At 38.2% G+C, this 23,770-nt stretch overlaps 1 protein-coding gene across 1 annotated transcript; it reads right to left on the reverse strand.

Moving 5' to 3' along the window:
• Nucleotides 1-12,734: 12,734 nt before the first annotated feature.
• LOC145765002 (ceramide kinase-like) lies at nucleotides 12,735-19,509 on the reverse strand. The gene is made up of 2 exons (XM_082576730.1): nucleotides 18,252-19,509; nucleotides 12,735-13,461 (listed from the first exon to the last, which is right to left on the reverse strand). The coding sequence occupies exons 1-2, from the start codon at nucleotides 19,458-19,460 to the stop codon at nucleotides 13,027-13,029; spliced, it is 1,644 nt and encodes a 547-aa protein (XP_082432856.1). The 5' UTR covers nucleotides 19,461-19,509; the 3' UTR covers nucleotides 12,735-13,026.
• Between the last annotated feature and the right edge of the window lie 4,261 nt (nucleotides 19,510-23,770).

Here is a 23,770-nt window from a genome sequence, read left to right on the forward strand (position 1 = left end):
GAAATGAAGTTTCTTTTAAACATTTAAAAAAAAAGCACAAACGGTTTGGATTGGCAAATTTTTCAAACACCCGATCAACAGCTTGGCAACATTAAACTTTTCATTGATAAACCAAATACTACTTTACTACGAAGTGTGAAAAACGTGGCACGTGTACGTAAAACAAAGTTGCCAATACAAAACTGTATTTTGAATACATTCATGAAGCGTTGCTAAAGCAAAAAATTCAATTTACTTAACTGCTGAAGCATGGGTGTTCTTGACAATGAATCAGCCACAGGCTATTATTATTTTATTTACATCAAACCAATAGGCAATAAGTGTATATTAATTACCATACATGCAAAAAGACAAAAACAAACAATACAAGAATAATCACCATAACTGGGTTAACAGATAATGCTGTTACGGAAAATTGTTATCTTGTTTTAAGACAAATTTAATCGCTTCAGCTATGTAAGTTATGTTATTACATCAGTGACGTTCGGTGGCTTAAACCGTTGGGAAAGCAACTTGGAAATATGCTGCAGCAAGGTAGTAGGCACGAAGGGCGTATAACCGTCGGGCGAAGCCCGAAGGCGTGTTGCCGAAGGCAACACTTCCAGCGGGGGTTTGGGGGGCCTCCCCCAGAAATTTTTGAAAAACACTTTCAATTTGGTGCGCTCTGAGAGCATTTCCAAAACAAATCAAAAATAAAAATCTGTCAAATTGTGCTTCGCCTATGTCGTGATCATACATCCATTTAATGTTTAGAAGTCATGAACAATCTTAATTTTAACGTCGCAGCACCAAAATCCAGTGTTAGACATGGAATAATAGTTGTCTAAATATTTAATTCGTCATAAATGTTCATTCTCAGATATTCAGTTAGGCCTACACTACAAACACTAACACATAGGCCTAAACATTACAACCGCAAGCAATTTGTACAAAAAGTTGGATATAAGTTTGCCTCCTGCGTATAGAAGCTTAACGAACTAAATAGCCTATTGCATCCGCACCTGAACGTTCATTGGCAAAGTAATATTATATCAACGCTGTAAAAAGGGCAAAGGCATGACTATGAAAGCTAGTAGGCTAAAGTACATGGCGAGGAGACATCAAAAAACAGCAACAATCTTTTCGCCTTTATGATGCTGTGCTGTGTACCGTGACGAGAGACCATTCTGTGCGTATGACGTGTTAGATAGTCTAGCGATTGTACCATTTGTACGCATTGACGTCACTGGGAAAGCAACTCTAACCATAACACATCTGATTGGCTAAGCAGCTGGTGACGTTTTGCAAAGCGAGTGAGAATTGGATAAAACGAAGGCGTTTTTTGACATTTTTGAACCTGGGGAAAGCAACTTTGATACGGTAGTTGATTTCCCTGGAGCTTCAGTGATTGTTTCTGACAGGAGCGTTTGCGTTAATTGGCATTTATAGGCAAGACATGCGGTTTGGTGAGAACTTAGACTACTCACAAGCGTTACGAGTAATTCTAGTCACGAACACAGTAATTTTCAAGTTAAAATAGACGTGATAAAAATAATAAGAAGTTAAACCTAGAATTCAGTCGTTATATTTTGCATAGTTTTCGCTCAGGTAAGCACTGTTTTCCTTGCTTTCCCTCACCGATCGTCACTGTGTTACATACATATTACATTGTGTCTTGCCTGTCTTTATTATACATCTATTCGAAGTTATATAAAAAAAAATGCACACGCAAGCAAGCATAAGCAGATGCGGCCTGAGAAATAGAGCATGAATAGTGTAAGAGTACGGTAGCCTACATCGTTACACGTTGACAGTAATTTACTTCCAACTACGACTAGCCTACTTTTTAATCTATTGGTTTAGTTTAGTTGGTTTTTGAATCTTTATCCTCGGACTGACAAAGCCTTGATAGGTTATTTCTGGTGTATTTCAAGCTGGGGAAAGGCCTGTGACAATGCCCTGGATCTTTTAATAAAATTACAAAAAAAGGTTATAAGAATAATTACGAAACAAAATTACTATGCTCACACTAATTTTTTAGTTTTCAAAATGAACATCTTGAAACTAAAAGACATAGGCCTACATAACATTGAAATAAAAAAAACATAGGCTATGTACAAAGTTTATATGAATCAGTATCCGTCTACGTATTGTGATTTATTTACAAATGCTTCATCTATTCATCAGCATAACACAAGATATCAAACAAGCAACAACTATTTTATAAATAGATCAAACACAGAATTTGGCAAAAAGTCCATGCAGGTATTGGAACCAATGCTCTGGTCAGAGGTTCCAAGTAGGCTAAAAAACTTATCATTTCATTGTTTCAAAAAAGAGATCAAAACGTTAATTTTACAAAGCTACAGTGCATCGTGAGTGGCATGTTATGGAAACCAACTTGTCAGTTTCTTCGGAAACTTGATTATTCTCTGCTTGCTTCATGAAATTTTGTGTTTAGGCCTAGGCCTACGTTATCATCAATATGTTTTTTTTGTGTGCGTATGTTGTTGTTGAAGCGCGGGAACGTTTCAACGTTTTATTCTATTTTTTCTCTTGTAAGCTTATTTTAAATGGCAAAATCATAATTTCCGTAGGGTGGCAATTGACTATAAAGTAGACCGTATGGTCGTCTCGTTGTCTCCCTGTCGGTATGGGAACTTATGTAACTTTTGTATTGTGTATATTGCATATTTCAAACATGTACCTACGTTCCTGTTACTGACAAATAAAACATTGATTGATTGATTGGTAGTTTCGCATAGGTTACTTGTAGAGACTCTTGACGCAGGGCGGTTGCTGGGCTACAAGAATTTAGAAATTTAAAAATTGCCAAAAACTCATATTTTATAGTGATTTCACATCATACTTTTCAAAGGTGCTAAAAAATTAGGCTCTAGGCCAGGGGTTTCCAACCGAGGGTACACGTACCCCTTGGGGGTATGAGATTAAACAACAGGGGGTACGAAGATCTTTGGGCCACAGAGCAGCTTTTCAAACAGATTTCACGGGTCTGCTACTATTCGGTGAGTCCGATTCGGTGAGTTCCCTATTCGGCAAGAGCCTTTTTCGGAGAGTTCCCTATTCGGTGATTTTTTTAAATTTTTTTTTGAAAATTATCGGGTACCGTAGCCTGATTATCATTGCCGCTTTTACATCGTTTTAACGTCGCTAAACGTTGAAATAAGACCCTAACCCCTAACTCTAACCCTAACTCTAACCCCTAACCCTAAAACGGCAATGATAATTAGGCTGCGGTAGCCTACCCGATAATTTAAAAAAAAAATTAAAAAAAATCACCAAATAGGGAACTCTCCGAAAAAGGCTCTCACCGAATAGGGAACTCACCAAATCGGACTCACCGAATCGGATTCACCGAAACAGGCCATTCCGTTATTTAGTAGGCTAAGTAGCCTCATTGTCTCAAAACAATGTGTTTTTTTATTTGCTGCTGCTGAAAATGACAATGGAAACCTTGCTAATTTTCTTTGTCTTGATCAAATTGTAAATAACTCTTTGTTGCAAAAAGTAAAAAATGAAATTATTTCCCATTTAAAGACGCTGGTTGATTCTTTCGATGGTTACTTTTTTGCTGGTGAATTGAATTATTTCCAGCATGGGATTATAAATCCATGTCTTTTTGATTTAACAAAAATATCAGATGAGGATAATTTGAAGGAGAACATCATCGAAATGAAAAGCTGCCAAAAACTGAAACTGCTTTTTGACAAATTAAACTTAGAAGATTTTTGGTGTGTTACTATGAAGCATTCCCAAGTCTTGCTATGGAAGCCATGACAGTGTTAATTATGTTCTAACAACTAATTACTGTGAAAGTGGCTTTTCGACCATGTTGTATATCAAGAATAAATACAGAAATCGTTTGCAACTGGAAGATGATTTACGTGTTGGCTTAAATTCCTTCAAATTTTAGATCAAGCTGGCTGTGATGAAGATGAACTGAGACTAACCCGTAGGCTACCCTGTTGGCTGGCACGAAACTTTATGTGCGCATTAACAACGAAATGTCCGCAAACTTTGAGACAACCATCGGTTCCCCTCAAGGAGACAGCCTCTCCCCAATACTCTTCACTTGCTACCTCTGCAGCATTGAGCTCAGTGCGAAAACAGTCCTCCAGACCAAACCCTCCTATATCTGACACCTGCATGCCTTTGGAAATGGAGTATGCAGACGATGTTGAGTTTCTGGATGAGGAAAGACAGCCACTTGGCATGCTACAACCTATTGCTACAAAGAGCCTGAAAAACTAGGCCACAATCTTTTCATGAATGAGACTAAAACTGAATTCACCCACATATTTCTTGCAGCCACAAATGAAACTGACGCTGATAGCCTACCGATTCGAGGAAACGAAAACACAAACTTTTGGGATCATCATTGTGCAGCACTGCCGATGTCAAATCTCGCTGCAATTTAGGCAATGTCGCTTTCAGATCATACTGGAAACTATGGAGCAAGAGATCGAGAATCCCATTGCAGTTGCGACTAAGATTGTACAGCGCGTGCTGCATGATGCATCCCAATTATGATCTACAACTGCAATAGCTGGTCTGTTACCAACGCAAGTCTTGAAAGATTGGATGCCTGTCATCGAAGACATTTACGTGTCATAACTGGTCAATGGTAATACTTGGCCAAACAGTCTTATCTCGAACAAAAGCCTCTACAAAATATGCAACAGTAAACCATTATCTTGCAAGATCTCCACCATGAGATGGAACATGTTTGGACATCTTCTGAGATTTCACCAGGACTCACCTCCTCAGAGAGCCCTTGAATTTGCGATAATTGGCAGCAAAAAGTACAAAGGCCAAACCGGACGTCACCGTACCAACTTATTACAACTGCTGAGATCTGACATCAGAAAAGCTGGCCTGGGATCCATGCTCAGCAAATCACATCTCCATCGATTGCAAAACATTGCAAAGGACAAAACAGAATGGAGATCCTATCAACCTTGTTGAAAGACTGATCGAAGCTAGCGGATGTCAAACGATTTGGCTACACTGGCGGCGGAGACAGTTACAATAATTAAGTAAAATTGAATTATCGTTTGAGCGAATTTTATCAATGAAGCAGCAATAAATATCTCACTGAGAAGTGACAAACAAAATAGGACTGACATTTAATTTCTTTTGGTAATTTTTGCATTTTTACATATACCTGAAAAATTCAATCAGAATTTTTGGGGGTACAAAGAATGCTCTGACCTGACAAAGGGGTACGAACAGCAAAAAAGGTTGGGAACCCCTGCTCTAGGCCTATAGCCGACTTTGGTCATGTAAAGTATGGTTTATTGCAGAAAATCAGCCAGACCAATAATATTAATTGCTCTTTTTTGTGTCGCCTAAACCAGGCATTGCCGGTCTTTGGGGTGTGCAAACCGTGCGATCGCACAGCGCCCGCAAATTAGGGGGCCCTCAATTTACTCAGAAAATGCAGTAGGCTAATTTTTGTCATTTCTAATGGAAAAAATTCAATTCGATTCACAAACAAGTTTTTGTTGAACATGCTCTCAGAATGCACCAAATTCAATTACAAAATTTTCTGGAGGAGGCCACCCAGACCCTCCGCCACTGGGTGTCGCCTTCAGGGAACATGCTGTCAGGCTTTGTCTGCCGGCCGTTAAACCCCCCTCCCCTTTCAAAATACCTAGCTACGCTATTGAATTGGATCATTATCATGGGGGCCCGCAAAGCCTATTCCGCACAGGGCCCGAAATACCCTAAGACCGGCACTGAACCAGGGCTTCCCAAACTGGGGGTCGCGACCCCGCAAGGGGTCGCAGAGAGTACACCAATTTTACATAAAGTAGTGCATATTATCCTATGGTACTTTTAAGACATTTATTTTATAACGCAGTTGTTAAAACTGATATAACTGTTCAAAACATTATTTTTAACTGAATTGTAGATTCTGCGTAAATAGGCCTCTAGCCCTGGTAGTGAGCTAGCTTGAGGACTGCATGCTAGTAGCCTACAGCCAAATATTGAAAAAGTAAAAAACAAACAAACAAACAGTTGTTAAAACTGATATAACTGTTCAAAACATTATTTTTAACTGAGTTGTAGATTCTGCGTAAATAGGACTCTAGCCCTGGTAGTGGGCTAGCTTGAGGATTCCATGCTAGTAGGCTATAGCTAAATATTGAAACAGTAAAACTAATCGAATCAATCGACAGCTGATTAAAAAAATCGAACGGCAACAATAATTTCGTCAATTTTTGCACGGAAGTGGAGCTATTTAGCAAGGACTGTGTTGGCATGTCTACTGAAGGAGCTTCTGCAATGACAGGACATACACCTGAGTTTCATGCAAAAGTGCGATTTGCGAGTGATAGGCCTACACATATCGTATTTACTAGGGCTACCATGTGTCCTCTTTCAGAAGGATTTGTCCTCTTTTTTGAAGAAAAATAAATTGTCCTCCGAGGACACCCAAAAATGCTCAAATGTCCTCTTTTTTACATTTTCAGTTTTCTTGCTCATATTTTCAACAGGATTTCATTGTTATGTGACTTCAGGGGCGCCGGAACGATTTTTGACAGGGGGGGCAAAATTACAAAAAAGGGGCACTTTTGTTTACATTTTTTTTCAAGTTTAAAGTTAAGATATAGCAATAATGCTAATCCTTCAGCTCACTATGTAGGCTATTGAGTAATGATAGCCTACAAGTGTCCGGTACACAAAGAAGGGCATCATGCTATGTTATAATGATGTAATAATCTAGTCATTCGTAAAATTGTTTGTTGGAAGTCAGTCGCAAGTTTAACTGTTTGCTTGGTGCTTGCTAGCTGGACAAATTTTCCGTCTTTTATCCAAGTAATCTGTTCTGTAGTGACAGTTTTAGAGGCGTACGGTGTTGCGTCCCATTTTCGATAGCCGCGGGCTAATTTTACAGGAATACACTTTTTGAATAGACGTTTCGAGGAGTGTTTCTTTTTCGGTCATTACATGCAGACGAACGGATCCGGGAATTTTATGTTACAATTTTCCCACGAAGAGATTATGGTTTACCGCTGTGACCAACCTGCAGATACTGCCTGATTTGTCACATTTTATGACGTTATCACAATATCACATTTCATTTTGTCACACAAAACTAACAAATCGGCTCTCGTACAAACAAACTTGTCTGTTTTTTTGCTGTAACTTTTGCTGCATACGTCTATAATTATCCAAAAGGATGTAAAATATTCTTTAAATGTAACATTCTACTAAGTTAGTATTTTACTCGCTGACGAAACCTGTCTTCTTTTTAGGCGATGACAATATGGTAGGCTAGGCCTAGTATTTACACACTATAGACAATGATTCATTGCGAGACCTTAATAGCTAAAAAGAATATATCCTCATCGAAATGTTATTGAGCAAGATGCTATGAACATGTCGAGCGCACTCAATACCCGTATTTTTTCAAGTTTATATGGTAAAATGTAATGAGAGTTCAGTTTAAATCCCTTTTTACTGCATTGTGAAGTAAGATGGCTCTCAAAAACAAAACTTTAAAAAAGCTATTAACGTTGAAAAATGAAGTCGTGGTTTTTCCAACGGAAAAAGTCAAACTTGGTCCATCATTTCTGCAATGACATCTGACTTTCAAAATTATGCTATTTCCAGAGGTGGGCACCCGCTACTTTTGAAGTAGCGCGCTACCCGCTACTTGGACCAAAATAGCGCGCGCTACCGCTACCCGCTACCAATTTACAAAAGTAGCGCGCTACCCGCTATTGCTACTCGGACCAAAGTAGCGCGCGCTACCGCTACTTCTTCCGCTACTTTTGTTTAAAATGACACTAGGAAACATTCTTCATGTCCTTAGTGACGCAAAAATTACCTAGAAAACGAATGTTATCATTTGTTTACACTTTCACTTTAACGTTGTTATAGAAAACTCATTCTAAGGGATGTTTGTTGTTACGCATCTTTCAAAAACACGAGCATTTCAAAATGAGAGTCACTAAATCCTGCCCGCTTTGGCTTAATCACATTTTTTCCAACAGAGAAAAGTCTCTCCACCGCAGCACTGGAAGGAATGGGGTGTTGTATGTAATGAACATTGAACAGATGTTTTAACTCGGTATTCGAAAAGCTCAAGGATTTGCTCCTGTCCGAAAAAGTGGCGTCCACAATTTCAGTTTTCTTCTGCACCGACGTTTCACAGGATGGCGCCAACACACCAAAAAATTAATCCTCGGAGTCGTGACGACTGACGAGATTCCCAAAAGACCGAAACTTTGCAACCAAACCGATTATATAGCTGCTTGACCACGCCATTGTTGCCAAAAAAAAACGAGTATTGTTTTTTCACTTTAAATTAAAAAGTAGCGGGAGTGCGACCGAAAAAAAGTAGCGCCTCTCCCGCTACTTTGAAAAAAAAAATAGCGCCGCTACTCCAACTAAAAAGTAGCGCCGCTACCGCTACTTTTACCAAAAAAGTAGCGCGCTACTGCCCACCTCTGGCTATTTGTGAGATATGCTTGAAAAATGGAAAGAACTTAATTTATCCATACAAGGAAAAAACACCAATGTTTTACATTGAAATCAAAAACTTGAAGCGTTCGTTAAAAATTTAAACATCTAGAAAGAAGAAATTGAGAATGATTCATTTGAAATTTTTTCATCTACTGTAGAGTTTTTGACTAACAGTGATGTGGAACCAAATGTTTAAGCCTGTGGTTATCGACCACTTGTAAAATCTGTTGAATTACTTTTAAAAGTATTTTCTTCCAGAATTAAACAATGCCAAATTAGATTGGATCCAAAACCTATTTATAATACAAAAACAAAATACCGAGCACCTTTCTTCCAAATCTCAGGAATAACATGCTGATTTGTTTTCTGACTTTACGTTGCGGCTTGAATTTTCTGGAAAAAGTTTCACACTTTTTGACTGGTTAAAGCGGAATATCTATAGGCCAATTTATAACACTCACCAGCGACTGCACTCCTGCCGTTTGTGTTCACGCGTCTGTGCGAGTCAACGTTATCAAAGTTGACGACAATCGTAAGAAAATACCGTTCCAGACAAGGCAAGATTGAGACCAGCAGTATCAAACACTGAGCAACGACTGGATTTGCTTTGCAGCAGAAAGCAGTTGCACTCATCACACTGAATAAAGGTTTTTTCTGTTGTGTTTTGTTTCCAATAGGTTGCATGTAAAGTAGCAGGTTTCGAGTATTGGTTGCTTGATGCTACTCTAGTTTAATTCGAATTAAGCCTTTTAAATAAATATCACAAATGTAGCCTATATTTCGCACTGTTTATCATGTCCACTGCAAAGGGTCGCGGAAAATTTTAGGACATTAAAAGAGATCGCGAGCAAAAAAGTTTGGGAAGCCCTGGCCTAAACCTTCTTCGTCACTCCAGAGGTCGAGGGGCTCTACCTTTTACCACACTTGCGCAGTGGCTATGACTTGGTCTAGAATAGATGTTTGGGCAGGTGTCGAGCAGCCCCTGAATCAATTCCTCATCCAGTTCACGCAAACAGTGCACACCATTTGGTGCATGGTAGATGGCGCAGTTGCAGATAGTGTGATCTGCGATTTGTTCCTCCTTGCCTAACTCACAGATTGCAGATGGAGCCATCCCCTATTTGTGCATGTTGGAGCGCAATAGTCCGACGCCAGTGCTCAGGTGGTTGAGCCGCACCCAGGTCTTTTTTGGCAAAAGCATTTTGGTTGGATGGGGGCCGGTGTCGGAGATGAAACTTTGGAGTCTCAAGGCGTTATTTTTCTACTCCGAGCTCCATTGGTGGTCCGCACAAGCAGCCGCACTAATGGATTGATCTTCAGAGGTTTTCATCAAGAGTTGTGCGGCTTGTACAAATGGGTGTCTTGATTTCAGTCGCCGGGGTTGCTTGCTCACAGGTTCGTAGAGACTTGAGTGGAGCAAGTGGTTGGGGTTTATAGCGCGGCGAAAAAGAGACAGACTTCGCAATGAAGCTCAGCTGGTTGGATGCCTGCAAGGACAGGGAGTTTGTCCGATGGTGTAGGTTGCAGGCATCGCAGTCACGATACACAAGGCGTCATTTATGACAGTGTTAATTTGATGGCAGTAAACAGAATCTCCGTAAGAGAGTAAATGTTCCCACATTTTGTTTTTGCTTTGCGTATAATATTTTCAAAAACAGAAAATTACTCACAATGTCTGAGGTAGTGCAGTCTAATATGTAATAACTCTACACTACAGTCATCAACTTGGCAGTGTACGATAACACAGGCAACAAAACGTAGGCTACAACAGCAAAACAAGGCTGAATTAACTTTAATATACTTTCATACACCTATGTGTGTCCAAATTAAATACGGTAAACCTTCAAATTGAAACATTCTTGTGTATCACAAAAGTAGAATGTGTATCAGCCAGTTGAATATCAGCCAGTTGAATTTTCATTTTGCATGTTTAGTTGTTTTCAGCAATATGTCCTGTGTTTTGCCATGCTAGACAGGTAGTCACTACCTGGTCTAGCCCCCTGAAGAAGTCAGTCGTGTCTGATTGACGAAACGTCGGAATAAAAGCAGATTGTCACTGTATACATCTTGTGATAGTTTAGCTTAATTTGCACCAGTAGAACATCTCATATCATTTAAGTTATATTGAGTTTCCCTTTTAGCAGCACGATCGTTTTTTACTTCACAAATGTAGATCTAAGCGATTTGTTTCAGCCTGATGCTGTGGGTCAGTCTGAACCCGAAGCATCTGCCTAAAACAGGTTGTTAGTAGCTTATTTACATTGAAGTAAAAAAAAATGTGACGTACAAACACAAATATCTGTGTACGAACAAAGCAAGTTTTCTTGAACAACCTTGAACCTTTTTTTGAAGTTGAGCTGGAGATTTTCGAATAATCTGGCGACATGAATATATTCAACAATTATTATCCAGTTATTGGTGAAGTCTCGATTCAAATTGTTGTTGAATCCAGTTAGGATTATATAACTTATACTTTTGTGATACTCAATTTTCAATATAACTTATTATAAAAATATACCAGAAGCAGGAAATCATATACCTAAAAAACGAGAAACCTTCACGGAACCCTACAACAGGTTCCGCCGAACTCCTGAGGTAGACCCTGGCTTGACTTCATTGCAGTTTTTAAGCTATCATGAGAAGAGGGTAGCCTATATTTTAATTGCATTTTGTAGCTTGTTTATTCTTACTAAAATATAAAGGTTAGTCCCATACTTTGTCCAAGCATCGGGGAACGAGAAGATGAGGTTCTCCTTATACTAAGCCTTTGGCACTAAGGAGAGTAGGGTGGCCAGTTCCTTTCTCTCTGCCGCCTTTACTTCAGCAACTACGCCCACCCAATTTGTTACACCCTGGGTAGAGGTGAGCGGTGTTTGTCAACAACCAGCTTAAGCCGCGAGTCGAACCAGGATTGCGTGACTGGAAAGCGAGCGCCTTATCCACTGCGTCATCCCACCGCAGGTAAAGGGGGGTCCCATACTTGATTCAAGTGTCGGCTATGAGAAGATAAGGTTCTCATTGTACTAAGCCTTCGGCACTAAAATATAAGTATTTATATATAATATAAGCCACTAAAATATAAGTATTTATAAAAACTCATATTTTTGACCGACAAGGTTAATGGCTACATCTATTTCTTCGACAGGGCATCTTTGCTGTTTATGATTGCCATAACTTGTTTGACTGCTAGACTGGCTAAAATCGACTGTAAAATTGCACAACACGTTTTAGTAAAGTTTTTACAAAATACAGTACGGTATGCTTCTTTTTGAAAGATAGGTCTGATCTATTTGCTAACCTACCATCGTATGCAAAATATTGGCAAGAAAGGACTTATTTTTAGCAATCAACTTGCCATGACGACCTTTTCTTTTGTTTCTGATGATCTCCAGAAGATAAAACCTCTGCGGCTCTAGCGTCAACACTCACAATATTGCACGTACAACTCAATTTAAGTATTGCACTTTCAACGAATTGACATTTGCTGCAGGGCGAGATGCGTGACAGGATTGTAGCCTACTGCAATGAAGAGTACCTTTGTGATAAAGATGACGACGGCACACTGCTATTGTAGCCTATTCAAAATAGTTTAGTATCAATACTTTATAATTAAGAACCGGGTTTAAAATATGAATCACTCAGTTCTGAGGGTTTCCGGACTGTAATTGATTGAGTGGTACGTGACCTTTGAGTGATATACAAAAGCGATTAAAACATGAATGCCTTACGTGTAGGCTACGTCACCGGCAACTTCGATAACAGGTTCAACACACTTGCGATCACACCCAATTCGAGGGCATCGGGGCTCCGATTATTCAGTCGATTAAGCGCCCGACAATGCGCACGAGGATTACAAAAGATCAAAAAACGATGGTTGGGAGCAGCTGATTGGATGATCAAAGGTCTTTCGTTGCTCTTGGCCAATTAGATTGAATTGTTCAACACTGAGCGTTCTTAAGCGTTTCTCTATGTTTGTGAATTGTATATTATTGTGATGTAAGCTAAAGCATATGGTGTACCATTATAGAATTTGAATGGCAAATAAAATTATTTATTTCTTTCGACTCTTGAAGTGTGCGCTTGAGTGAAACACTCGAGGATAACTCTCGATTCTGTGCGGAAATTAGCTTCGTCAATTTTGGTGACCGGGAATGCGTCAGTGAGTCAAATTCTCCGTAAGTACGCAAAACTGCTAGGATTAAACTCCCAAAGAGGTTTTCTCAGTCCAAGTATAAATATTTCTACCGTCAATCAAGCAATGACGCATTGCAAAATTTATAAGAGATAAAAGTACTTGCGTTTGCGAGAATTTACTGTTCAATTCGGCAAGGCAAATTAGATTATGAGGAATGTAATATCAATATTAGAATTACTAAAAATATGCTTACAAGGTATAATAGATTAAAACTCAAAAGCAATTTCTGCTAACAATGGGATAAGTGCTTTTTATCCAAGTGCAACGAGCTAATTACTGACTTACAAATTAATTACTGACCTACAAACAAGCTCGATAGAAAGACGAAAATAATCAAAATCCGAAATGCACAAAATTCAATCATCCTGAATTCCCTTTGCAAAAACGTTAGCCAACCCTTTGTGAACCCAAACAGTAAAGCCACAACCCTTAACTGCTTCCCCGTCTACTGACCATATTCCTTCACTTGTATCAGGGACAGTTCCAAGTACCGGTGATGATCCAGTATTATCGGGCTGATCAGAGGTGAAGGTTGATGGGTCTTCTCCCAACGGCCGAAAGCGAAAGGCCTTCACACGATGAACTTCAACAAAAGGAAAGTCAAAGCAGTTTGAATTTCCTCTCAGAGATCGAGCATAGCTTACCACACCAGCCCTGGTAGTCTTGTGCACAAGTACAAGGTCGGCAGTGCCATCAGCGAGATGTGCTGATGGGGCAAGACCCAACGGGGATTTGTCATACACCATTGCATTCGAAAAGGAATTCACCATATGGTAACAACCACGGATGACCTGAAATCACAGCAAAACAATGATAATAATATCGATTTCTGATTATGTTTTAATAACTTCTTAAACAATCTATAGCCAACCCAAACAAACTTAACGGAAAGAGCTATATCAGTGGTTCTTAAATGGGGGGGGGAGGGGGGGGGGGTGCGAATGTGGTGGGCTGTTGTAACTTACCAGTCCAGTATGCTACGGTATAGTACAAGTTCTGAACGGAAATGTTGGTAACACCTCACCTTGTGTCACGACTCACAATTATTGACTGGTGGAAGAGTAATGTGACCTGATATTCACTTTATTTCCCAGCGCCCATTCTTGCGGTTTTTGTTTAGTCCATTGTTCGATAACAATGGTTGTTTATGACGTTATTTTGTGTGAAAGTGGCTTTTCTGCACTTGCAACAAGTTGCAAGTATGAAGAAACAAGCTCGGAATAAGCTTGATTGTGAACATGACATGTGAATTCTGGGGGTTTTTTTCGGTCATTGACCGAATTTTTAGCAAAATGTTTGAAAAAAATATAGGCCTAGTCAATTCGGTCATATGTCCGAAAAAATAACGTTTCTCAGCGAAACTTAATGTTGTAGCTAGCCAGGAAGCGCAAATTTTGGTTTGTATCAGCTATTTGAAAGAAAATATTTTTATCAGAAAAAATGACCGAATTTTTTCAAGTCATTTCGGACAAATGACCGAAAAGTCTCGGCGAAAAAAATCGGATTGACCCGTTTTGGTGAGTCCGATCCCTATTCGGTGATTTTTTCAATTTTTTTTTTAATTATCGGGTACCGTAGCCTAATTATCATTGCCGTTTTAGGGTTAGGGGTTAGAAGTTAGGAACTCACCGAATCGGACTAACCGAACCGGACTCACCGAATAGTAGCAGACCAAAAAAACCCCAGTATGATGCGATGTGCATTGCCTTCAATTAAGCTACGAATTAAACTGCTACAATAGCTTCAAAAAAGCACCTATGGGCTAGTTAGGCTACCTTTCTCATTAATGCAAAAAAAAGTAGATTGTGTTGGAATCAAAATGGTTGGAACGCCTGGTCAGTGGTCACTCTAATCAAAAAATAAGTCCGAAAATGTAGATACTAAACTCATGTTCAGCAAAATTTCGAAAACTATGATATATTATATATACTGTTTTTATATACATTTACGGTATAGCACTGAAGATGAAGACAGTATGTATACTATAGTTTTCGAAACGTTTGTTTGCTAAACATGAGTTTAGTATCTATATTTTCGGCTCTTAACTTTTTGATTAGATTATGTTTTACTTGATCTTTGGACTGATGTACGATGGAAAATCAACTTTGTTTGCTATAAAATTCATTCATGTAAAACTTATGTAGTTTGACTTTGATTTATAACTTAAACTAGAAAAGGGGGCATATTGTTTAAAGGTGACATCAAAAGGGGCGCAGCCCAAAAGTTTAAGAATCCCTGAGCTATACAATCACTCCTTTCCAATCTTCTTATTGAAGAGTATATGGATTTGTGTGGAGGCCAAACGGCCTGAAGTAAATAAGTAATTTAAAACCATTTTATGAATATACAGTATATATATACACACTAACACAGGTTTGTGCCATGAAAGTTGACACCCCTGTCCATTACCATCGTTTTACTTTTCCTCTGAAAGAAAATTAAAACTTTTGACATCCTGTTCTATAGGCCTAACAAGAAGCCAATGTTATGAAGATGGTATTTGGAATATATAACTTAGTAATAGTATTAACAATATATCTGATTAAAACAGCAAATACAAACAAAAAACAATTGACCTAACATGTTTCAAATCAATATTATATATCATACTAACAAAAAGCACCAGTGAATAGGTGTAGAAAAATTAGTGACCATTTTATAATGACAACAAATAGACTTTATTATGTCGTAAATTAAAAATCTGTGTAAAATGTTTAGCCCACAGCATTTGAAGTCAAAAACTGTAAAAGAGTTTCAGAGTCATTTGCAGATCCACATACGTGAAAAAAGCTAATATCACAGTGATCACAGTGAGCATTTATGAGTATCATAACAGTCAATATAAAGCAATTGTTCAACTCAAGTTAGCATACCGTCACATGGTTCAGAAAAAGATAAAAATAACATTTATTATTGAAATACCAGTGGCACACTGATGTGCATGTTTCCACTACATGATCTACATGTCCGTGGTGATGTATGTACCCAAAAAATCATCTACTGCGATGTAAATAGAGTCAAGTACAGTAGTCCCCGCATATAAAACCCATGGTTAATAGGCCCACTCGCTTATTAAATCCTATTTGTTTGGTCCGAAAATAATCTTATTTATTCCTGTAATAATACAACTCGCATTATAAGCCCCAAAACCCACTTAATAAGCCCAATGTAACATTACATTTGCTTAAATTTGTGTAAAAAGGCGTCACAATTTACTATTTTTTGTCTTGCTTTTAACAGTGTTATGATTTAAGACGCTGCTAAGCTAAGTCAGTTCTTAATTCAACTGTTTTGTCATAAATTGTTTAACCTGGATCTCATTTCACTGGGTTGTATGAAACATGGCTCTTGCTGACACGACTTGCAAAAAAACGAATTATCAAGAACAGATTGTTGTGTTCAGTTGTTAACAGATTTAGCAAATTTTAGCCATAACGGTCATAGTCAATTATGCATATAGTAGAGACAGAAGTTTGTCCCTTGCTTAAGCCCAAAATGTCCGGACCCGAGGTGGACTTAAAAAGCGAGGACTGTATTGTATTAACCAAATAGTAATACCAATGTTTGTTTTGAAGAACAACAAAACAATTACGGTACATAATTGCAATGTTTATTCCATACTAAATTGCTCAGTTAAAAAACTCTAAATGATACATACGCTCTACTGCTGTCGATCATTGTCGAGTCAACATCATTTAGGAAGAAAAGCCTGTTAAGTTTCAGCTTGTTAATCCAGATTTTAATTAAGGTCGTTGCAATCATCAAGTGAAGAAATCATTCAACAGACATGCATAACTGTACAATGTAATTTTGTAAACTGATTGATATCATAAGTATGCAAACTCTTGGAAACTTCTGTTTGTATGCAAACTCTTGTCCTCCATTGTATGCAAACTCTTGGAAACTTCTGTCAGGAACCATTTAGTACAACACATGCAGGATTGCAGGCAAATGATCTTTTCTCAAAGGATGAGCATGGCTTCAGGGGTCAAAGATCGTGCTCGACTCAACATATTGAAGTCCTAGATGATTGGACAAGAGCGATAGATTCTGGTTCAGGTGTGCATTGTGTATTTGTTGATATTATGAAAGCATTTGATACTGTCCCACACAAGAGATTAGTAGCAAAACTGAAAGCATATGGCGTAGAAGCATCACTCCTGCATTGGATTGAAAACTTCCTGCAAGAGAGACAACAAAGAGTCACAATTAAAGGTGCATTCTCCACTTGGACTCCAGTAAAGAGTGGTGTACCCCAAAGGAGTGTTCTCGGACCCATTTTATTTCTGTGCTACATTAATGACCTGCCAAATGACACGAAAACCACTGTGAAGATGTTTGCAGATGACACAAAAATCTATATATAAAAATGTTAAGTCCATAAATGACTGCCTGTCCTTGCAATGCGATTTAGATAAACTTGTTGCATGAGGAAAGAAATGGAAATTGAAATTTCACCCAAAAAAGTGCACCACAATGTCTATTGGGAAGCACACACCCAGCTTTGATTATAAATTTAAAAATACCAGTGGAACATCTACAGTCCTCAAATGCATTGAGAATGAAAAAGACCTTGGAGTAATTTTTGACAACAATTTAACCTTCAACACCCACATTCAATCGGTAGTATCTGGTGCAAACAGGCTTGTTGGATTAATCAAGAGATCATTTACATTTTTCAATATAAAAATGTTTCTTATCCTGTTCAAAACATTAATACGACCCAAACTCGAATACAACAACACCATTTGGCACCCATACCTCAAATACAACATTGTATCTTTAGAAAGTGTGCAGCGCCGAGCAACAAAACTTGTCCCATGTCTCCATGACCTACCTTACGATGAAAGACTAAAAAGATTAGACCTACCAATACTAACGTTTAGAAGACTCCGAAATGACATGATTCAAACTTTCAAGTATCTTCAAAATTTTTATGATGTTAATGAAAAAGAACTTTTTTCCATACATGAAGGTGTCCACAACACTCAAGGTCACAAATTTAAATTAAAAATCTGTACCTTCAAAACAACAAAGTGAAGAAATTTTTTCCAAATTGGATCGTTAATGAATGGAATAAGTTACCTGAGAAAATTGTCACAGCACCTAGTTTAAACAGCTTCAAAGCAAGACTGGATCACCACTGACGAAATAGAGAAGTTAAATTTGACCCACTTGGGTAGTCATATTTGCAAGTACTGGCCATCTCCACTAACGTTGACATTCACTACATCTTGTAACTTGTACAGTATATAACGTATGTAGCCCACTATTGTATGATGTATTGTATACCTATCTCTACTGACAGTTATATTCTATTTTATATGGTGTCTCCAGCCCCAGGTGTTTTTTGTTTAATTTTTAGTGTTATGCTGTGCCTTTATAAGATATGTATGCTCTAGGTAGTATTGACTCGTTTTTCTTGGTGTTTTGTCTCTTGTTTATGACTTCCTTGTTGGTATTCTATTTCATTTTTTTTATTTATTTAATATTGCTACGTAAGTTATGAAGGTGAAAAAGCACTGCTGTGCTTGCAACACCATTATTATTATTATTATAAGTCCATAGAAACAGTACTTACTCTCCAATCACTAGTCTTGTTTTGCTTTGTAGAAATACTTGAATCTTGTCTTTCAGGTAATGGTGCAAGTTGTCTTTTCGAATCACTTGTGCTCAGACAAACATCACAAGGATACCTGCATCTAGAAGTGTCCTTGCAAACATCTACTGAGCCACTTGGAAGAAAGGAAATCTCACAAGGGCAGCTGATGTGGTTTGCCAGGACTGCTACAGTTGCAAGGCTAAATCTAAAAAGACCAAACATTGTCAAGCTTTTGGCCAGCTCCGGAATTTGACTGATGGTACCAAATGTGGTTGAAGTAAAAGAAAATGACACAAATCTTCCTTCAGAGTCATGTATAGAGCAAACATCCAAGGGGTGCGTTTCTCCACAAATCAGCTGCAGTGTTGCCGTTTCAGGATCACTCACACCCTGTGTGGTACAGCTGATCATGTTGGCTGCACCAGCTGGAATGACTCCGAGTTTTACAGAAGGCTTCACATAACTAAGTGGCTTGCTATGTTGAACATTTTCCCAGTCTAAAGGCACTCCTTGGCTCCATTGTTCTCTAACAAAAACTGCATTGGCAACTTCACAAAATGTTGCATCTCCACTCACTGTAATGACACCATCATATTTAGACAAATCACAAGACTTAATATGCTCTTTAGCGTATCCTTGAAATTTCATCACAACAACATCTTGTTCAATTCCAGCTGATTGAAATAGTACTGAAACAATTTCTTTGTGGATAGGTTCTGCTTGCTTTTTCCCACAACTAGGATCCACAAACACTAAAAGCTTTTTAGGCCGTGCAATGTTGTGTACATGCAAGGTTTCATTGAGCTGCTGATTAATCAGTTCACATAAAGTTATACTGTCTTTTCTATTATGAGTCTGTAACATGATTGTTTCAAGCTTGCGAAAATGCTGTTTCAATTTAGTACGATATTTTATTGTAATAACAAAGCATTCAGACAATGTAGACTGCAAGTTGGTAAAGAAATTTGGTTTAAGTGTTGGCTTTCCGTCACCATCTATCCTCCATATTCCTGTGCCATGTGTAGCAGATATCAGATCAAGAAGATCAATTTTTTTGTCAAATGAAGAATGTGGTGACAATTTCCAAGCTTTTACACACTTCAAGTGTAAGACACTATCATATACTTCAAGATTATAGATTTCGTTCTTCCACAGAAATTCAGGAAGAGCAGAACTTTTTCCTGCCATCTGGCTAATTAGTCAACAACAAATATATATAATAGTATCTTAGCTTACATGTACATGATTTTTCTGTAAAATTAAAAAAAAAATGGTTGTCTCATAACGATAGATATAATTACACAATACACATGCTATCGTCACAGCAGGTTTTGTAACCATAAATACAAATTGCCTTAACACCTGTCTCTCTGAAAACAATACCTACTCTTGAAACATAACGACCGCGTTTTGTCGCTTCTACCTTTTTCTAGACCTCTGCTATGTTTGTCATATATTGTTTTTTCGTTGTGATGGTCAGAAATAAAAACAAACTGAACTGAAAATTAATATCCTAGAAAAAAAAGTGAAACAAGCCATTCGTAGTAGACAGTTTCTCAGTTCTCACTTGCAATATTGCTGGCAGCAAAAATATGTTCACAAATCACAGTCAGCATCTGCCGAAAAAATTTAAGCAAAGACTCTGAAATGTGAACGATATAAACATAAAGTATAAAGCCAGTATGCACTGGGCAGGCCCAGGGCTGCGATTTTTGCCTTTTTAGGTCACTCGACACGCGCCATCACTATTCGACAAACGCCGTGCCTTACGGGAAAAAAAAACGAAAAAAAAGGAAAATAAAAAGGAAAAAACATCGTCAGGTCGAGGAACAATCGGGGGGGGGAGCATCACGTGATGCAATCATAAGAGTTCTGACTTACGTAAACTTTCCTTCGCCAGGTACTTCAAAGCAAGGTCTAAAAGCGACGCTTCACACGAGAAACTCCCAAGGCGTCAGCGCCGCCATTTTGAACACTGCGGTAGAATGCTTTGATCGAAGTTCCAACGCCTGGCATCAAACATTTCGCAACACACGTTTCGTGCTATTCGTCACAACGGGTTTCTTTTATAGATGAGATAACCTAGGCTACGTTGAGTTGTCAACGTCTATGCCAGTTTGTATTTAACCGTTTGAGCTAATTAACAATATAGATAAAGCTTTGGTAGAGAGTTTGCTTTGTTGAACCATAGAGAAATAAAACAAAGTAACTTCAGCGGGTTTAACATGATGTATATACTGTATTACATATACAAATATAACATAATTAAAATAAACTCAAACGTTTTCGACACGTACATGTGTCCTCATCAGGAACTACATTTCTGCAATATAAATAAAATGAAAATTTACCTTACAATTTTCATTTTATTTATATTGCAGATAGGGAGCGTTCAAATATTACGTAACGCTGTTTTTCCGAGTTTTTGATCCCCCCTCCCCCATGTAACGCTTTTCCATTACAAAGCCCGTTTGACAGTTTATATCAAAATTATGACATGGAAGCACATGCTGATAAAATATCTTGGTTTGTATGCACCTGAAGCTTACGTTTGAGACATGAAATTTTAGCTATATTCTTTTTTTGGAATTAAAACGTTATGTACCTACGGTACTGAAAACGTTTAGTAGCCCACCGTCCAAAATGTTTCGATCCAATCCTTTCATTGTTTGGTTATGTACCTATTGAAAGAAACATCACAAAAGTGCAAAAGAAACCGCAAGGAAAGCTAAGCATCTTCGAATGGGGTCATCAATGCTTCAAAAATGTTTCTATATATTGGAGCAGTACTCTCGCTTGTGTGGTTCGAACTTGATGCATAATTGTCTTCTTCAGACTCGCACGTATGAATGTCTTCTACCTGTTGAAAGAACCCGGTTCAACTCAATAGAACCACCCTGTCCACAGCTAACACATTCTCTACTCTCTATGTCTCTACTTAGAAATTAAAACGGATATAGTTCAGGCTTTAAGTGATACTTTTATTTGCAATTTACTTAAAATAATACTTTCTAAACCGGTGAAAATTTGCAGCCATAAAAAGGGCCAAATAAGGCCAGATTTTCTGGCCTTATTTGCATCAATTTTTTTAAGCCAACTGCAATTTAAAAAGGCCAGATTTTTGGAATTTGGCCTAAAAAAAGGCCATCTGGCAACTCTGATGTTGTTCTCTCACATTAAAGCAGGCTTTGTGATGCAAGAATGCTGCCTTGCAATTTCGCAATGTGAGGTTTTGAGCACTTAGAACCTGTATGAAATTACGGGAATTACAGTACCGTAGTTGATACTTGATAGAGATCTTGTTGGTGCTGAATTGGTGTTGTTGGATATGATTTCAGCTTAATTTAGTATCCAAACGACGATACCAGCCAGCACAAATAAACTCCCGTACTCGTAAGCGTTACGTAACGTTTTGCTTGAACCCCCTCCCCCCCGATGTGGCGCTAACGTAACGCTTTTCATAAACCCCCCCCCTCCCCTCGATAGCTTTATGTAATATTTGAACGGTCCCATATGTAATACCTGATGAGGACACATGTAGCCTACGTGTCGAAAACGTTCGAGTTTATTTTAATTATGTTATATTTGTGTATGTAATACATCATGTTAAACCCGCTGAAGTTACTTTGTTTTATTTCTCTAAGGTTTAACAATATTGCTCTGGTAAAATGACTGTCGGATACTTGCTATGAAAGTTTTTCACATGTAGAAAACAGCCTAGTTCCCGACCAGATGTTCAGAAATACAGATGAAAAAAGCCGCTATTTTTATGGAAAGAAACATTTTGAACACTGCGGGAAAATGCTTTGATCGAAGTTCTAACGCCTGGCATCAAATATTTCGCCACACACGTTTCGTGCTATTCAACACAACGGGTTTCTAACTTTCTTCGAAGTAGGCTACTTTTACTTGTCAACGTCTATGCAAGTTTGTATTTATGTCTGACTTATGCACTTGTTGTTCCAAGAATGGAGAATTTTTTTGCAATGTGAATAAAGAATAGTAGACAGATAAACACGGTTGCAACTCGACTTCCTTCCACTAAAAGAGTTTCTGTGATTACGTAATGGGCGATTTTGCACTTGCATTCACAAAAGCACACAACCTAGCTAGCAAAACCCGTCGTTTTTACATTAATTCAACGTCTGCAGACGTTGAATCGAAAAAACGAGAAGCAAAAAGTATACTAGAGTAGTCTATCACGACCGCACTGTTTGATTTGTTGTGATGTAATAATACCAAAAGTAGCGATACGCACGCTGTTATGTTAATTCACCTTAAATAACTCAGGGAGGAAAAGTAAGTTAATTTGGGTTACCTTTAAAGTAACTGAACAGCACAAATCAATTTAAATTTCCTCGAGGGTTATATTGCGTAGGCTACCCAGACAGCAAAAATCATCATTTTACATTGATTCAACGTCTACAGACGTGAAGTCAATGCAAAATTAACGAATTTTGATGCCTGCGTATCAATGCCCAAGAAGAAATTTACGTTTGTTTTACATTAATTCGACATCTAGCGACGTTGAATTGAATTATCATAAAATAACGATAATTGTTCAACCAGGTACCGGTAACAAATTAATAGCTCACTGCGAGATGATTGCCTCGATTTACGTTTACACTAACATAATTTCGGCACAATTGGGATACTGCGAGCAAACACGAGTCTGTCTGTCAGAATCGGAATTATCAGATGCTGAAGTTGTCGCGTCGTCACTAGAATACTTGAAGACGCAAAACTGCCCGTTCATGAACGGCACGCGTGATGCCATATGATCGGAAGCATTACTTTACTGCCCAAGAACCATTTATCAAATTTCGTATTACTTTTTTAACTTGACCCCGTAGCTTTTCTAATTCCAATTTGTTTCCGTCATAAAGTTCTTTACAAATATTGCAAAATACCCGCTAACTTTTTCTTCTGTTTGATAATCTATAGCAGGTAAATTCTACTTTTTAACTGTATCTTCTTTCACCATAATTTATATTCGCAACGACATCGGTAAACAATAAGCATTTGATGAAAAAACTTTTGCGTAACAATATGCCGGTATTTATAAGGTTGCAAACTTTTTACAGTTCACAAGAACATTGTCAGCGCATAAAATAGCTTACGTGATGCTCTGGGCTACCGCCGTGTGACACGCGATGAAAAAACACATAAAATTTCGTTTGATTAAACATTAAAGCATACGGCAGTTGCCGCCGTAATCCAAGGTTTGTTGATTTAGCGACGGCAATGTTTTTGCCGTCGTAAATACAAGCTAATTTCGAGGGCTGCATACATGTCCGGTAGGTACATAACTTAGCGCTTGATACTCCTTTGCAATCACTCAACCAGCGTGCGATTAAAAGCTTAAGTGACTCTGATACCACACAATTTGTGCGGTAACTCGCGGCCAAACGCTTATAATCTGACTCTTGTGACGTCATATTACTATTCGACAAACAAACGCAAAATTTTTGGTCATTCGATAAGAAAAAAAAATTGCA

Source organism: Aplidium turbinatum, chromosome 2 (genome assembly GCF_918807975.1).
Source record: "Aplidium turbinatum chromosome 2, kaAplTurb1.1, whole genome shotgun sequence".
Classification (NCBI taxonomy): Eukaryota; Metazoa; Chordata; class Ascidiacea; order Aplousobranchia; family Polyclinidae; genus Aplidium; species Aplidium turbinatum.

Bases quoted from the DNA above. Each gene is read 5' to 3' on its own strand.
- LOC145765002 (XM_082576730.1), bottom strand. From the start codon at position 19,460: ATGGCAGGAAAAAGTTCTGCTCTTCCTGAATTTCTGTGGAAGAACGAA. The intron at 13,462-18,251 runs GTAAGTACTGTT...CTGTGATTTCAG, and splicing joins ACAAGACTAGTGATTGGAGA to GTCATCCGTGGTTGTTACCA.